General features: G+C 53.4%; 1 protein-coding gene across 1 annotated transcript in view; it reads right to left on the bottom strand.

The window, feature by feature from the left end:
- BSN (bassoon presynaptic cytomatrix protein) overlaps positions 1-13,701 on the bottom strand; it is a 97,301-nt gene extending 83,600 nt beyond the window's left edge. The window contains exon 1 of the mRNA XM_074151797.1: positions 13,538-13,701. Coding sequence (XP_074007898.1) covers positions 13,538-13,701 — 164 coding nt within the window. The remainder of the gene's footprint in view (positions 1-13,537) is intronic.
- Between the last annotated feature and the right edge of the window lie 2,735 nt (positions 13,702-16,436).

Raw genomic sequence — 16,436 nt, 5'->3', positions numbered from 1 at the left:
AATATTTAAGGAATGCAAGACTGTTAAAGGCAAGATAAACGCAACGTTTGCCGTGCTGTTTGCTAAGGAGAAATTGATGAAGGTTCCCACACCAGAACCCTTCCATATACAGGATTAGTCTGAAAAATTGTCTCACTAGGAGAAACGGTAGGATAAGAATCTAGAAAGAAAGAAGGCAAAAAAAGAAGTAAAAGATAGTGAAATAAGGGGAAGCGTTCATGTGGGTTAGTAACTCATCCCAATTTAGGACACCAAGGACAGAAGGAGATGGTCAGGTCTTCACAAGTAGAGTTGCAGGACCCTGCCACAGGATAAAAGGGATGTGTTCATAAATGGCCTGGGAAGGAGGGGAATAATGAAGGGACAAGTTTGCTGAGCCATACAAATTTATTCAGAGTATTCAAAGCTAAAACTGACTGCAAAGGGCTTTAGAAGGCTCTCCTGAAATGGATGTCTCAAAACGCTGTGGCAGGTGAAATCCAAGGTCAAGGAATGCAGAGTAATGCACAGAAGATAAGACAACCATCGCCATGCGTAGCAATGGGCTCTAAATGAGATACTGCCGCTCTGCGAAGAGTTCTTCAAGCCATTTTGGACAGTTCTCAGAAAATGCCAATTTAATGCTCATCAACAAATATAGAACGATCTACAAAAAAATAGACAATTAAGTTATTTTGGGAAAAATGCATTCTGGAAAGCAATTCAAAGAGCAGAGCAGAGGCAGCCCGTTCCCTTGACTTGCTTCTGGCTTTTTTCCCCTCCTGGGAGAGTGGCACAAAGGTCTGGTTTTGCAGGGCTCCCTTTTGGGTTTTAGGCTTGGTTCAGTCGGGGAGCTGGAGGGATTTCTGCGGCTCTTGGCCCATTGTGGGCAAGTACTTCAACGTCAAGAGCAGTTTGGTGCTGGCAGGTAAAAATGGGTAAATCCTTGGGGTCTGGCTCCACCAGGAGAGTATTCATGGTCCTGTCCACACCACCCATGGGTCCCCATGCTTCTATGGAACCTGCTGGCAGCAAGAAGTTTGCTTTTGACCATTAAGAAGCTGGGAAGACCGCAGGGCCCATTTTTTGGATGTTTCACCCATGCTCCAAAATTAAAAGCTGATGCAAAAAAATGTATCATTATCCATCTCCGTGACAGCTTGAGTCAACCGAACTCAGCCCGGAACGAGGAACAACACTCATTCCAGGCATAAAAAATAGGAAGATCCATCAGAAAGAGAAGTGCTGTTAAAAAAGAGGCGGTAATGACATACCAGAAAGAAACCGGCTCGTATTTTTAGAAAAAGGAAAGAAAAACCCAGTTAGAACAGCAATTTCCAGGAGAGGAAATCAGACTATATACTGCAGAGAGACACACATCTCCTGGCGACCGCAGCAAGAGGCAACAGAAAAATCCTGATTTCACACCCCTATTTGTTTGAGCTGGGCAAACGAAACACGAGACCTAATATATTTTGGTTTGCATCTGTGAAAAAACATAGCATTTTTGTCCATCCCGCAATTGTGCCTTTGCACCTCACAGCATTTTGGCCATCTCATAATTGTCCCTCTAACTCTTCCCCAGGCCATTTAGGTCCCTAATTATCTTTTCTGTTGCCTCAGGTTACCAGAAGAGCTGACATCTAAAGTGTGGAAGAGTAATCAAGAGAAGATCATTTGGGCAGGGGCTGAGGAAACGGGGATCAACTCATGTCCTCCATAAAGAGTTCCAAGTACCACGCACAGAGAGGGGTACATGGTAAAAGTGATGTGCCCACACGTCCCTGCAAGGAGGAGACATTGGTGTCCATTATGCCCAAACACCCTTGGGTAAAAACTTCACACGAAGTTGTGGTTGTCAGGAACGCTTCTCAGCTGCAGAAGTTTCTCCATCCTGGATGTTCTCCACACTAGCACACGTGGTCCAACAATGTCTATGATTGGAGACAAGACCGTGGTTGCAAATGCCTGCTGGGGACACAGCCCCAGGGCTGCCAGCCAACGGCCCTGTGCAGGATGGGGTAAACAGAGCTGTTTGTGTGTCTTTCTGGTTTTCAGAGATTTGAATTGGAAGCTCAAATGCCAACAAGCAAACCAAACTCACAGTTAACAAACATTTTTGCGTGTAAAACTTGTCATTCACAACAGGAAAGCAAAAGCAAACCCAAAGTATAACACATTACCAACACCGTCAGAGACACCATCAACTTCAGTATTTCAAGCTGTTCAGTTTAAATGTCCTTTTGAAATAGGAGAGTCTGAAATTCCCCTGCCAAATTCTTTATAGGATCAAAGGAAAACGCTTCTCCAGCATCGGCAATTCTTTGAGGCGCTTTGTCCCCGCACGCATTTCCCTGCCGCACATACCTCAGACCAGAACATTTGTCCCCAAAGAGACTGACGCATCTGCATATTTGATGTATCTGTCCTCGCGGTCCCATCAAAAGGCTGAACTTAGCAGAAATGGAAGCAGGTAAAATTTAAGGCTGACAAGTTTACATGATAAGTGAACCGGATTTTAGGTATGCTGATAAGTAGAAGGCATTTTATGACTACCCAAAGCAGCTAGCAGATTTTGTTTGCACATCTCAAAGAAAAAGAAAGACACGATAACTTGTTCATTCAGAGCATTTGGGACTGTATTTTTAGTTAATAATAGAACAAAATTAAGTTGGTAATTATTGACGCAGATTGGATGAAACTGAGTTGTATGGCCAACAGGAATCATATCCTAACCCATTAACCAGTGCAGCTGGGAGATACTTCAAGATGAGAAAGGCAGATAAAATAAAGTACAAAAGGGACACCTAACGAGATGCTTCTCTGGTGTTTTCTCCCAGAGTGATGCTTCTGGATGCCTCATTTTTTGCCAGGTTAAGGTAATCCATGGCATATAACGTAGTAACATGGACCATCTTTTCCACTCACACAAGAACTAATGTTCTGTCATAATTTTAGTGTAACCAGTCCAAACCCAGCCTAATAAAGTGGTAAATGGGCTCTACCCTCTCTGACAATCACCACCACAAAAGGTTCAAAGGACATCAAAGGACCACATGCCACTTCTGCCACTCTTCTGCTGCTGAGCCCTGGGTGGTAGGATCCCACCCAGAGGGAGAAGGACAGGCTGGGGCTGCCCTTGCAGGACCAGCAGACCCAAAGATCTCTACTCTATATAAAAATGGAAACAACCCGTCTTTCCTTGTGCGCTCCCCAGCTACAAGATCCCCAAGCAAAACATCCACAACAACCTGCAGGCATGGGGGGAAAGGAGAAGGCTTGGAAATTTCCACTCCTTGGGACTGGAAAGGGAGAGTCAAGGCAGATGCTGAGCAGCATGGACCGATTTACAGCGCTGTGAGCAGTCCCCAGCATCACCTCCTCACGTACGCCGGCGTCAGGAGTATTTATGGAAAGCTACCGATGCCGCCTGGCCCTGACACAATGTGCTCTGGCACTATCTGCTGCAGACATCTCGCAAATTCATATCAGAGCAGCCGCAGCCCACGGATGTGTTTTGGGAGCAGCTTGGCAGCAGTTTCCCCACCCTGCTACGAGCCATTCCCAGCAGGACAGGAGAGGAGGGAGGAGAAGGTCCACAAGGGCAGCAGTCCAAAGGATGGTTACCAAAACCTGCCCGCTCCTTGCCCAGATGACAATGTGGTTTTCGTATCGATAGCCCTCCTGCTCCATCAAGAAACCTTGCTTGAATGGAAAAAAAGAAACCCAGAATATGGTGGCTTACCATCAGCGGGCAGAAGATGCAATTCAGAGGCAAAAGTGGGAAACATCTACATGCTTCAAGGACAACACAATGGTTCACCGTGTCCTATTGCTGGTCCTACAAGGTCTACATAAATGGGTCGCAAACTTGGAGCTCCACAATGAGTCCCAAACTGGGGGTCAATAACACAACAGAAGTTACCGTAGACAAGCATATTGCAAAATTAAAATGGAAAAAGAGGCATTAGTCCATCCTGTAGACTTGGAGGTCATTGCCAAGCATGACGAGAAGGGTTTAGGCTGTGACCACCTTGGGTGCTTCAACTAACTAGATCAAACCCAGCCTGGCCAGGGCAACACGTGCCCAGCTGCAGCGCAGACACACCTCGAAAGACTTCAACCATCAGCATTGACTCTGGCAGTTAACTGGGAGTTTAGTGTTTTTCAAAATTAAAAAAAAAAAAAAAAAAACGAAAGAAAGAAAAAACCCAACCAAACAACAATTTGTCTCCCTAAGAAGATTAATAGGTGCATTTAAAGAAATCAGTCTGTAGGCTTAATGAGAAAGAGGCAGCAAAATCCTAAATGTGAGACCTCCTACAGTTTTTCAGTCCAGCTGTACAATCAAATAATAGTTTATGTAACTAGGATTGGAACAAAATAAATTAAAAGTAATTTCATGTTTCATCAAAGGAAAAAGTACAGTTTGGAGTCAACGTGGAGAAAGATCTAGTTCAGCACTGCATTTTCCCCAAGCCTTTCATAAGCTTCGTATTATCAGCTGATTTGTTTTTTTCAAAAGAGGAAGGCAAATTACCAACTCCCTTAAGAACTTATTATACACTTCCAAATTTCAACTATTCCTATTTTATAACTCGTAACTTCACATATCTGTAACCGAAATGTTTTCTTTAGCAGATGAAAGAAAAAAAACCACACTGTTTTTCCCAGGCTGCAATCTGTTTTTTCTGGTTTAAAAAAGAAAGAAAAAAAAAAAAAAAAGTGGTTAACAGCTACAACATGTCAATCTTGGAAAGTAATTCCCACACACAATTTCATCCTTTCGCAGACATTAAATATGGCAAAAATCTCTTCATACTCCTCACGTCTAGACAGATGAAGGAGGGACGCAAGCTACCAACAGACTCTGATACTGGAGAACCCATGGCAGACCCAGCTGGGTCTCACGTGGGCTTGCAAGAGGGGCTGGACCCCTTTGAATCCATTTAATAGCAGAAAAAGACACGTCCAACATTGACTCAGCGCCCATGTACAACTTCCAAGGACAGAGCACCCTAAGAAGGAGAACCCTGAGACCATGTCAGGAGAGCTCACGTACTCCAAGCATCCAAGCGTCTCCTAACAGAGCTCAAAATCCATAAATAAAACCAAATTCCAAAATGAATACCCACATTCGCAACGCTACAATCCTCACAAGAGCACCGGTCCTGCAAACGGATGTCCATTGGAGCCAGGCTCTGAGCTCAGCATCAGCCTCACGTCCCTCTTGGGATCTGGAGAAGCCTGTGAGCTCCCATTGCCGGGAAAGACGCAAAACAGGCTACAAGGCAATATTCTACTGGCAGGGAAGAAAAAAAGAAAAAAAGGAAAAAAGGAAAAAAGGCTGCTCTCAGTTATTGACATCTGGCCCCTGAAAGTCTCCCTACCCTGTAATACCTACATGGACGTCTGTGCCTGCAGCACCATGGGCTGGGTAGAGAAGACCTTGCCAACTGCAAACAGACCGGCTGGAACACTGAATTTTGTCACATCTGCACCGAGAGACATTTTGGTCCAAGGTGAGGTTTTTGGGGGTTTTTTTCCCCCCGCAGCCTTCAGAGGAGCTGTCAAACCCTCATCTGAAAGCTACTCAGCGTGCGAAACTGCTTTGTCACATCTGAGAAACCATGGTCCCTGGCAGGTCCCGGAGCCAAGTGGAGAAGGGTTAGTCATACCTGTTCGAAGAAACTCAAAATTCAGCAACGTTTCTCAAGCAGCACAGATGCATTTTCCCTTTCAGCCACGCAGTATCTGCTTGCCCTAGGTTGCGTTATAACTGCCAAAAAGGGGGGAAACCCTCTGAGAAGAGGGCAGGAGATGCTCTTCTCGTGGGAAGCAACAAGGCGTGCTCAGGCAGCAGAGGTTCAGGTGACCGCAGGTGGGACAGGCAGCAAGTCACAGGCAGGAGATGGCACCTGGCACCTCACATGGGGTTCAGAAGCTGCAGGACATCCTAGGCAGAAGTCACAGCACAGCACTGAAGCCTGCTTGCAGAGAATGAGAAACCACTGAGAAACACAGGGAGGGCCTCGATGGTCTTCAGGGAGGAGAGAAAGAGCTTCTCGTGGGTCAGAGGAGCCTGTGCAGAGCTTGCTGCAACTCGGGAAGTCACTGCATAACCACGATGCAGTGACAAGGCTTGGCGTCCATACCCTTCCTTACCTCCTGCACCACCTGCTTCCTGGCTGTAACATGGAGGAGAGGGGCATAGTGGAAAAGGGTAAGACCATCACATCATCTCCAAAGGCTCAGCTTGGAGTCCTGACCCACGTGCCAAGGGCTGCCCCTGCTGCATCCCGACCATGCAACATGCCCCGTCATCTGGCTGCAGAACAAGGAATGAGTGACCGTCCCTACGAAACTGGCTGGCCAGGATGGCCCAGGTCAAAGTCTTTGAGCACACCTGAGCTTGAAGGTGTCGCTATCCCTCAGGAAGACATATGGAAGTTAAACCACATCTGCATGTCTCAAGCACATGGACTACTGGCAAATCAAAGCTGCATTTCGGCTTTGCAACGTAGAGTGTCTCATTTAAGATCTTAGTCGTTACCTTGTTAGTGGGACTATACGATGGGGTGTCTAATGGTGTCTACTAGTGAGTAATGGCCTGGAGGTCTCCTCTGGTCCTGTGCTCCTACCTTTGCCCACCGGTACCTTACACCCCCTGTTAGAGTCACTTGGCTCTTGGACAACTGAGCTCCTCACCAGCAAGCACTAAGTCTCTGAGTGGAGATGTTCATCCTGGTTGCTCTGGGATAAAGGCTCTTCCTATCGTCAAGAAGTGAGAGGAGGACAAGGACAGGCTGCTGAGGCGACCTGTGAGCAATGGGTTTTCCAGAAGGACTGATGCTTCAGGGGACACTAAGGACAGGGACAGGAGAAAGCTCTGGGGACACACTGGGCAGAAAAGATTTTTTCATTGTAGCTCTTCTTAGAAGATGCCTAATACACTTTACCGCATTAAATATACACGCATTTTTCTTCTATAGACAATGACCTAGAAACACAACTAAATCATTTTTGACAAAAGAGAATGCACCGAACTATTTAATCACATCTTCAGGGGGAATAAAGCCAGTATGAACAGCTAATCTGCTGCACGTTGCAGAAACTATCGTTTTGGGCTGAGGGAGACTGTATATTTTAGGAGGTGAATCTTTTATTTAAGCCTTGTGTGATCACATATCCCATCGCACTCTCTGGTAAACGGCTTCTAGATTTCCTTATGCTCACTGTTTACATACATCTCATTGCCATTTGGTGAGGTTGGACCTCAAAACTTCAGATTTTGTTTTGCCTTTGTTAGCCATCCTAACGATCTCTGCCACCCAGTGCCAGAAGTCTGGTTGGATGTCATACCATCACGTCTCATCTCAAGCCAAACCATGACAAATGCAGCTTTTGGCAGATCTTGGTGGATGATGCTCCTCTGCCTCTGAGAAGCTCAGCGTGGGCAGGGAGTTGCTGTCTCCTGCCCCATCAACCCACTGCCCCCAGTCTGTTAATGGGGCTGGGGTCTACCATTGATATCAAACACATGCTAGTAAGCTATAAAGAGGCCAAGAGTCAGCAAGACACCATCACCAGCATGGTTAAGTCATGTTTGATATCAAATATGAGCAGAGAATGGGTGAGGAGCCCCCCAGGAACATGCCTTCCACTCTCCCTGTAAAGCACAGGCCAGCGTTAATAGGATGCAACGATCCCACTCCCTCTTGTAGGCTCCTAAATAGCTCATCGGAGGTGTTGGGTGTTCTCAGCGAGGAGCCAGCTCCCTGGATTTACAAAAACTTTGCAGCATCGGTGGCATGAGAAGCGGTACGGCATGCCCGGTGATGACTGACAGGCTGCACAGCAGCGCTTCAGGGTCACGCCGAAGCTCAGCACCTCCAGGCTCTAAAAAAGACAAAAAACCCTGTTGATAAGAACAGTCGCGCCCATGGATTGATGCAAAAATAACAAATCTGTCATTCTGTCATTTCAGACAGACGTCTGAAAACACAGCGATGGCTCAACAGCGACCATCTCAATCTCAAGAAAATACGTGCCACACTCCTAACAGTTTACGATGTGTGGGACCGGGATGACCATCAGCACTTGCTGTCACTCACCAGCCCAAAAATACCCCGAGCGGCACCCAGGAGCAGCAAACTGCAGGAATGTGCCACTGCACCGAGTACCATGATGGGAAGCATCCAAATGTGCTCAGCTGACACGGCAGAGGAAAGAAACGGCGTTATTCGGGTACGTTGGAGAAGCAGGAGCCAGCCCACCGCGCCCCTGGGCAGGACCCGCAGTGTGAAGGGACCCACCGATCCCAAGGGACGTGGACACTCCGGCTGTGGCACCACTGAGCATCAGCAGAAGAGGCTGACCACCAGCACTTGGGACTTTGGGGCACAGAAAGCATCCCTGCCACAGCTGCCACCTGCCCAAGAAGGAGCCACAGAGTCCTCCAACTCCTCAACGGAGCGAAGAAAATACCAACCCTTCCAAATTCTTCCACGTTTTTGTTCCGGAGGAGAAGGGGATGGCACGGGCACATCCTGGAGCTCCTCACACAGCAGAAGGCAAAGGATCGTGCCATCAGCACAACACCCAGGCTGGTTTCGGCAGCGAGAAACCCCAAGCCGTGAAGCGGATTGCAAATCTGTATATTTGTTTTGGAAATAAAGGCATTAATATTTGATGCCAAACATTTTGAATATTGATGAGCACGTTCAGAGAAGAGGTTTTGGAGTTACTTAAGCACCCAGAATTGTGCCATCGGTACTCAGTGGCCTAATGGCTGCTGTCAGAGCCATCAAAAGTATGTAAAACACGGCTTGCTGAAGGGAAGACACGTCACAGCCGACACCGCCTGCCCATCACGGGCGAGGAAGGCACATTGAAGCCCAGTGGGATATTTAACACGGCAAATATTTTGATGTGATCCGTCAAGTAAGCCATTTCGTACTCCTCCTTTTACCTTTTATTTTGCTCACACGAGGTTTATGAGCTTGAGACGTTGTGCATCAGTTCTTCCCCTCCTCGCTTAAAGCCAGCCTCAGCTCCCTCCTGACCCCCCAAATGTCTTATAGCAAATAAACTAATATTTACTAAGCGCAGGTGCGTGGCAGGCTTTGCCAGAGCGCCAGTCTGTTGTTCAGCAAAAAGCCCGGAAAAAGCTATTTTAATATTTGAGGAAAAGGTTTTCCAGTGATGCCTCTGATGGCAACGTCTCTGCAAGGTCCTGCTCAGGGCTCAGCCTCTTTGGGGACATCAGCGCATGGAAACAGAGAGGGAGCTGGCTCTATACACAACCACGGGGCCTGTCTGTAGCCTGATTTTCCGTCACACAGTCTCATCTTATGGCTTTATTTCTAGCGCAGTCACATGAAAATGGACGTGGACTGCTCCTTTCTGCAAGCTTGTGAAAAAAGAAACGGAGAAATCTGATTTTTTTTTTTTTAAATTACTTTTATGTATATTCTCATTACCTGTTATTGCTATGGTACTTACGGCAAGAAAACAAGCCAATACCCAGCAGATGCAAGTGAGCTACCTAAAGGGCAGAATGGAGCATCCGAACTGCCCTAAGGCTTCTCCCAAACTTGAGCTATTTTCTCCAATTTGGAGGAGTGCTTCTCTCAGTCCTGCTTCTGCTATGTGCTTTCCTAACACCTGATTTTTCCACCGGCCAAACAGCCTGATGCTGAACGTAAAAAGCAGGGTAAACAGGACCGACTCTTGACTTGCCGTCCCAGGCCAAGCGAGGGCTTCGGGGGACCTCTCACAGCACATGTGGGAGGTGCTGCCACCCACCACTGGGAACGTCCCAGGAGACCGACCCTCTTCCCCTCTCCCATCCTTCAGCCTTAGCTCGTGCATCCAGGCACCAAAAAAAAATCTTTTACGAGCTCCAGACAAACCAAAAACCTTAATGAAGCGGGCATAAATCAGGCACAGACAAACACGGTCAGAAACAGCAATAAAGTCTCCCTTCAGGATACCGGGAAAAACAGCCACTCATGGTGCCATGCCCCAAATGACGTTTCTAAACTTGGGCTGGTCCCTGCTCTGCCGTCCAACCCCTTGCCATCAATCCATCGAGCTGCACCGCAAAATGAGCTCGTCCCTTCTGCTCTTCGGAGGAGCAGCCCAGGACTCCGCTGCCAGGCAGCTGGAAAGCTTCCAGTCCGAATGCATCCACGACCAATTTATGTTCCTTTGATCCTACGGGCTAATAATGTTCCGTCTTTTCATCTCCTCTCAGGCAACAGAGGCTCCGTTTGTGGGGGCGGATGAGCAGTACCCCTTCCCTCCCTCCTCCCACAGCATCCCCTGGCCGAGCACCGGAGCCGGGCACGATGCCCCCTCGGTGAGATTCCACACAAGGGTCAAGGTCCTCCCACTGGCGCAATCCTGCATCCCATTTGCCTTTCCCAGAGCTGCACCCCATGGGCAGAGCCCCACCATCTCACCGCCCGGCACCACAGGTGGCACCTTCCCTCCCTCCTCTGGCACTGCCGCGGCCAGCACGCCAGCAGAAAATCAGTTTATAAATAATAATAATAATAATAATAGATGTTCTTCAAGGTCCCTTCCAACTCCAACCATTCCACGACTCTTAAGTTGCAACCCGGTGAGGAGACGTCACTCCCGTAAGATGTCTTCTGCTCTCTGAAGCCCCTCCACGGCGGACGCACAGTTTCTTGAAACCAATCGTTATGAATTTAAACCCAAGGCCCCGAAATCCAGCGTGCCACAGGTAAGGTATTCAGACTGTTTCCTTGTATGACACCGAGCAAGTTGTGAAAAATTACACAGAAAAGTAACGCTGCTATGGTTTTTCATTGACGCAGATTTAGGCTACTTAATTAGGAGGGAGAAAGAAAAATAAATAATTGCCCAGATATGGAGAGAAACTCACTTTCCTTTCCCCTGTCACTCGGGGTGTCTGGAGCGGCACTTTTGCACCGCACACCTGCTGCTCGGTCAGCACGAGCCCTGCTTTGCTCAGCCTCTCACAACATCTGCTCTCTCTTACGTGCCCGCTCCTGCACCACACGGAGACGACTTTCTTCTCCAGGCCTGTTTTTCCCTTCATTCCCACCTTCTTACCTTGAATTAAAACCCCTAAGACATTATCTCAGATCCCCGCACCCCTCCCACACTCAGGTTTTAAACACTGGCACAGACCAGCATCTTCCCCATCCCACCGCCGCTCCGCAGCAGAGCCTCGCAAGGCCCACCTCTTTAATTGCCTTAATTAATTGCAAAGGAGGGCAGGTCCCTGGCAGCAGCTCCCCAGGAGGGGCAGGAGGGGTTTGGGCACAGCCAGCAACATCAGCCCGGGGTTTCTGGCAGGAGGGGAGAGAGGACTGCAGGACTGTGCTCTTCCACCTCACCAGCCCCATGTGCTCCGGGACCCCTAGATCCCCCAGGACCCCCAGCCCCGGTACCCAACAGCAAACGGAGAGCCTGGCAGCCCCGTGGCAGCACCAAAAGCAGAGAGACGGAAAATCTGCACGGCTCCCTCGGCTGATCTTGTTACGCCGGCCTAAACAGCCATGTGGGTATTTAATTTTAAATCATGACAGGCAGCCTACGAACAAGTTCTCATCGGCAGAGTCCGAAGCAGAGGGGTCGGTGAATCTTCAGCAAGGGGAACTGGGAAAAAATACAGGAAAACAGGCACGATTTTGCTCGGGGGGGGGGGGATTGCTTTCACACTCCCTGTGTAAAAGCCAACAGAGGTTTGACAAAGAAAAGCCTGCCCCGCAGCTCGGCCACCCTGTGGGGTCCCTGAATCCCACCCGGATGCTAACGCACAGCCCGCAAGCAGGGACCGGCTGGGAGCCACAGGGAAGCTCGGCCAGGCGAGACCGCAGCCGCCCGCTTGGGCTCCCGCCTCATTTTCCCCCGTTGGAAGCAGCGCAAGCGGCAAACAGAAGCCGAGCTCCTCGCGGCCCCGGTGAGGCGGAGAGCCCAAAGAGTCCCCCCGCATCCCTCCATGCAACTTTCTGCCACCTCCCGTTTATTTTTCCAGACGGCATGATATTTTCGGATGGGCTGTGGGGTGGTGGTGGTTTTTTGGTTTTGTTTTTTTTTTTTAAAGGAATAGCTCCAATCCCACGCCCGTGCCTGCTCCCGAGGCATCTCCCTCCCTCCCTCCCTCCCTCCCTCCCAGCTGGCTCTTCCTCGTGGAGGGAGAGTGGCTCGGCGCAGTTCCTGGCGAGGTTTTGCACCGACGACGGTGACTCCTGGCAGGGCTGCACGTCCCTCCTCTTACATAACGGCCCTTCCCATTCGGAGCTGGCTCCGGTTGGGATGGCCACGTTTGGGGACGGCCACATTCAGGGGTGGCCACGTTTGGGGTGCTCACACGCCCCGGCACTGCCACCATGCCACATGCCACCAGGCATGGTCCCTCCACCCTGACCGGCTTCCCCCCCAAGCCCGCTGCCCAGCTTGCCACCCACCATTTGTCACAGCCCCGCAAACCCAGAGCCCTGGTCCCCCTCTTCCGTGCCTCCCCTTTTTCCTCCAGGATGCACCCCAAAATCTCCTCTAAGCCCTGGGTGCTGCTCACCGCCCCACCCTCATCCAGGACCCCCCTCCTCCTGTGCGGCACGGGCTCCCCAATCCCAAATCACAGCATCCCCTACCCAACCCCCATGGCCGCTACAGCCCTCGCTGCTGGACCTTTGCCCACCGGCCAGCGCCCACCTTCCTCCCACCCTCTCCAAATCATCACACTCCTCACCCCGGGAGGTGCCGTCCCTGCACCCCGCTCTCCCATCGGTGGACACCCCTCTCTCACGCATCTGCCTGCACTCCCCCCGCACCCCAACCTGCTCCCTGCGCCCCACTGACCTGCGACCACGAGACACACACCCCAAACACCCTACACACCGGCACCTGGCTCTGGCCCACGCACCCACACCCCACACACCTGTATCTGCTCACACCCCACATACCCACACCCCACCTACCTGCACCCCACAGACCTGCACCCCACGGACCCACATCTGCCTGGACCCCACCCGCCTGCATCTGCTCACACCCCACGCACCCATATCTGTCTGGGCCCCACACACCCACACCCCACACATTCGCATCTGCTCACACCCCACGCACCCGTATCTGTCTGGGCCCCACACACCCACACCCCACACATTCGCATCTGCCCACACCCCACGCACCCGCACCCCACATACCCACACCCCATGCACCCGCATCTGCCTGCACCCCACGTGCCTGCACCCCACGTATCCGCACCCCACACACCCGCATCTGCCTGCACCCCACGTGCCTGCACCCCACGTATCCGCACCCCACACACCCGCATCTGCCTGGACCCCACGCACCCTCATCTGTCCACACCCCACCCACCCTCACCCCACGGTGGATCTGCTTGGACCCCACGTACCCGCACCCCACGTACCTGCACCCATGTACCTGCACCCCAGGCACCCGGACCCCCCGCACCCGCCTCCGCCTGCTCCCCACGCACCCCCATCCCACGCCCCCCCCCCCCCGCCCCCGCGCCCCCGCGCTCCCGCGCTCTGACCTGGGCCCGGCCGCGCTGCCCGGGAGCTGTCCGCCGCCGCCCGGTGCTGAAGGCGGCTTGACGGCGGCGGCGGCGGCGGGCGGCGGCGGGGCCCCGGCGGCGGCGGCGGCGGGCGGCAGCTGCCCGTCGTCGCCGCCGCCCTCCAGGCTGGCCTCGTTGCCCATGGCGGGCCGGGCGGGACCGCTCCCCTCAGCGCAGCGCCGCCTCCACCGCCATCAGCCCCGCGCCGCCATCGCCGCCGGCCCCCGCCGCCCTGCGCATGCGCCGCCCGCGCGCCCGCCCGCGCCGCGGGCACGCGCGCCGCCCGGCCAATCGCCGCCCGCCTCCTCCTCCACCACCCCCCCCTCCCGTCTCCCGCCGGCACGTGCCCCCCGCCCCGCGGGCGGGCGCCGCGGCAGCCAATGGCGGCGCGAGGCGGCGGCGGGCGCGCGGGTGCGCCCCGCCCCGCCCGGCCAATCGGCGCGCGGCAACTCCCGTGCCCGCCAGGCGGCGCCCCGCCAGCTCACCGCCCGGCAGCCAATGAGCAGCCCCGCTCCCGTGAGGTCACACCCCGGCGCCCAATGAGCGCTCAATCCCGCATGAGGTTACACTCTGACAGCCAATGAGCACCCACTCGCCCATGAGGTCACGGGCTGCTGCAGGATGTCACACGCTACCAGCCAATGAGCATCTCCCTCCCCTATGAAGTCACGTGCTGCTCCAGGGTGTCACACCCTGCCAGCCAATCGGCTCTCCGCTCCCTTGGACGTCACAGCCTGCCAGCAAATGAGCACCCTCCTCCCCCATGAGGTCACGGGCCGCCTTAGGACGTCACACCCTGCCAGCCAATGAGTGTCCCGTGTCCTTGTGAGGTCATGGTCCACCTCGGGGTGTCACACCCTGACAGCCAATGATTGTCCTCCTCCCTGTTAGGTCACAGGCGGCGCTGTGATGTCACATGCTACCAGCCAATGAGCACCCTGCTACCTAAGGAGGCCATGGGATGTCCCAGGAGGTCACTGGGAGCCAGGCAATGGGCACGCAGCTCCCTGTGAGGTCACAGGCTCCCTGATGAGGTGACAGAGCCCGCGGCCAACAAGACCCCAGTCCCCGACGAGGTCACGCGGCGCACAGCCGGTCGTCATCGTGGCTCTTCCATGATGTCACCCGGCCCAACCAATGGGCTCGCGCAATCTCCCTGCTGTCCGGGCTCAGCCAGTGAGCACCCGCGGAGGTCAGGGGGAGCCCAGCCAACCAGCACCCCCCCCCTTCCCCATGACATCACGGGCATGACGTCACAGGCTGCCTGGTGAGGTCAGAGCGCGCAGGTGCCACGGGGAGAGCACCCAGCCCGGCCGGCGGCTCCCCCAATTACCCTTCACCCAGATTTCGCTTGTAGTTAATGAGCGGAAGTGATAATTAACGCTGCCGGTAATAGCGGAGCGCGGCTCCCGCGGGGGCCGGTCCCGTCCCGGGGCTGAGCTGCTGCCGCCCCAAGGCCGCCCCGATGAACTCAGCCCCTCCCCGCCGCGCACCGGGCCGGTCCCGGCTACCGGGCACCGGCTGCCACCCTGCGGCCACCCGAAACCCCTGCACCCCCGCCGGGATCGGGCCCGGAGGGGGAGCGAAGGAAGGACACCCCCCACCTCCCGAGGGGTGTCCCCTCGGTCCCCGGCGGGGACCGGGAGCTGCCTCCCACCGCCTCCCTCCAGCGCCGGGGAGCGGGCGAGGACGGAGGGAGGTTTGAGGAGCTGGAAGCGGCACCGGGGAGGGAAAAAAGGCTCCGGTTGGGGCGGGGGCAAGGCGTTAAGTGCAATAAAACGGGACAAAAACGCATCAGAAGCAACTTCCAAAAAGACGGCTGGAACAGGAAAATAATTTTTTTCTTGGTTTGGCTTCTTTTTTTCCTCCCGAACACCTAAAACTCAAAACACACACACAAACACCCCTCCCGCCCCCACCTCAGGAGGGGTTTGATGCCCCGCGGCCCACTGTCCTGGCTGGAAGGTTCCTTGGTGCCAAACCCCAGGAAAGCAGCTCAGGAGATGGGGGGAAAGAGGGGGGGGGAAACGTTGCCCAGGCACACCGCGGGCAGAGCCAACGGGGAGGGACGCCGAGATGAAGGTCCTTTGCTCTCCACAGAACTTTTTGGTCCAGGATGAGTTTATTTTCAAATAGAAACCAGATTTAAGTAAGGGAGTGGCTGAGCAGAGGACAGGGGTGGCTTGACCAGGTGCAAACACTCTTCCCCCCCACCCCCAGCTCTGACAGGTCCCCAAAGCAGGGCTGGAGCAGGAGACCCCCCCAAAAGCCCTTCTCCACCCACTACCCACTGCAGGCTGGGGGTCCCCAAAGCAGGGCTGGAGCAGGAGACCCCCCCAAAAGCCCTTCTCCACCCACTACCCACTGCAGGCTGGGGGTCCCCAAAGCAGGGCTGGAGCAGGAGACCCCCAAAAGCCCTTCTCCACCCACCACAGACTGGGGTTGGCTCTTCCTTCCAGCACCCCAACACAGAAGCCCACCTCCCTCATCAGCCACACGTCCAGACCTGTCCTGCTGCCAACTTAGAAGGGTCTCCCCAAATTTGCTCCAGGCCAGAGAGACCTAGCGCAAATCCATCACTTTTTTAGGCATGCAGGCACCCACCTTGGAAGAGCGCTCCGTGCCGGAGGGTCAGGAAAAGGCTCCCTGCAGAGCCTCTCCTCTCCAAAATTAACTCTGCTTAAGTCCTTCCTTTCCCCCAAGCTTGTTTTCTCCCACTCTGAACCCTCTTTTCATGCTCCTCCAGACCTTCCACCCATTCCACGCTGTTCAGCGCTCAGCCCCAAGAGATGCAGGTGAGACATGGCTCGTGTTCTGCAGCCACTGGCCTCGCCTGCTGCCCTGGGGATTGGGACCACTGTCATCACAGCTTCACCCC

Source organism: Numenius arquata, chromosome 8 (genome assembly GCF_964106895.1).
Source record: "Numenius arquata chromosome 8, bNumArq3.hap1.1, whole genome shotgun sequence".
Classification (NCBI taxonomy): Eukaryota; Metazoa; Chordata; class Aves; order Charadriiformes; family Scolopacidae; genus Numenius; species Numenius arquata.
The sequence above is the reverse complement of the archived record's forward strand: the minus strand, read 5'-3'. Positions and strand labels throughout refer to the sequence as shown.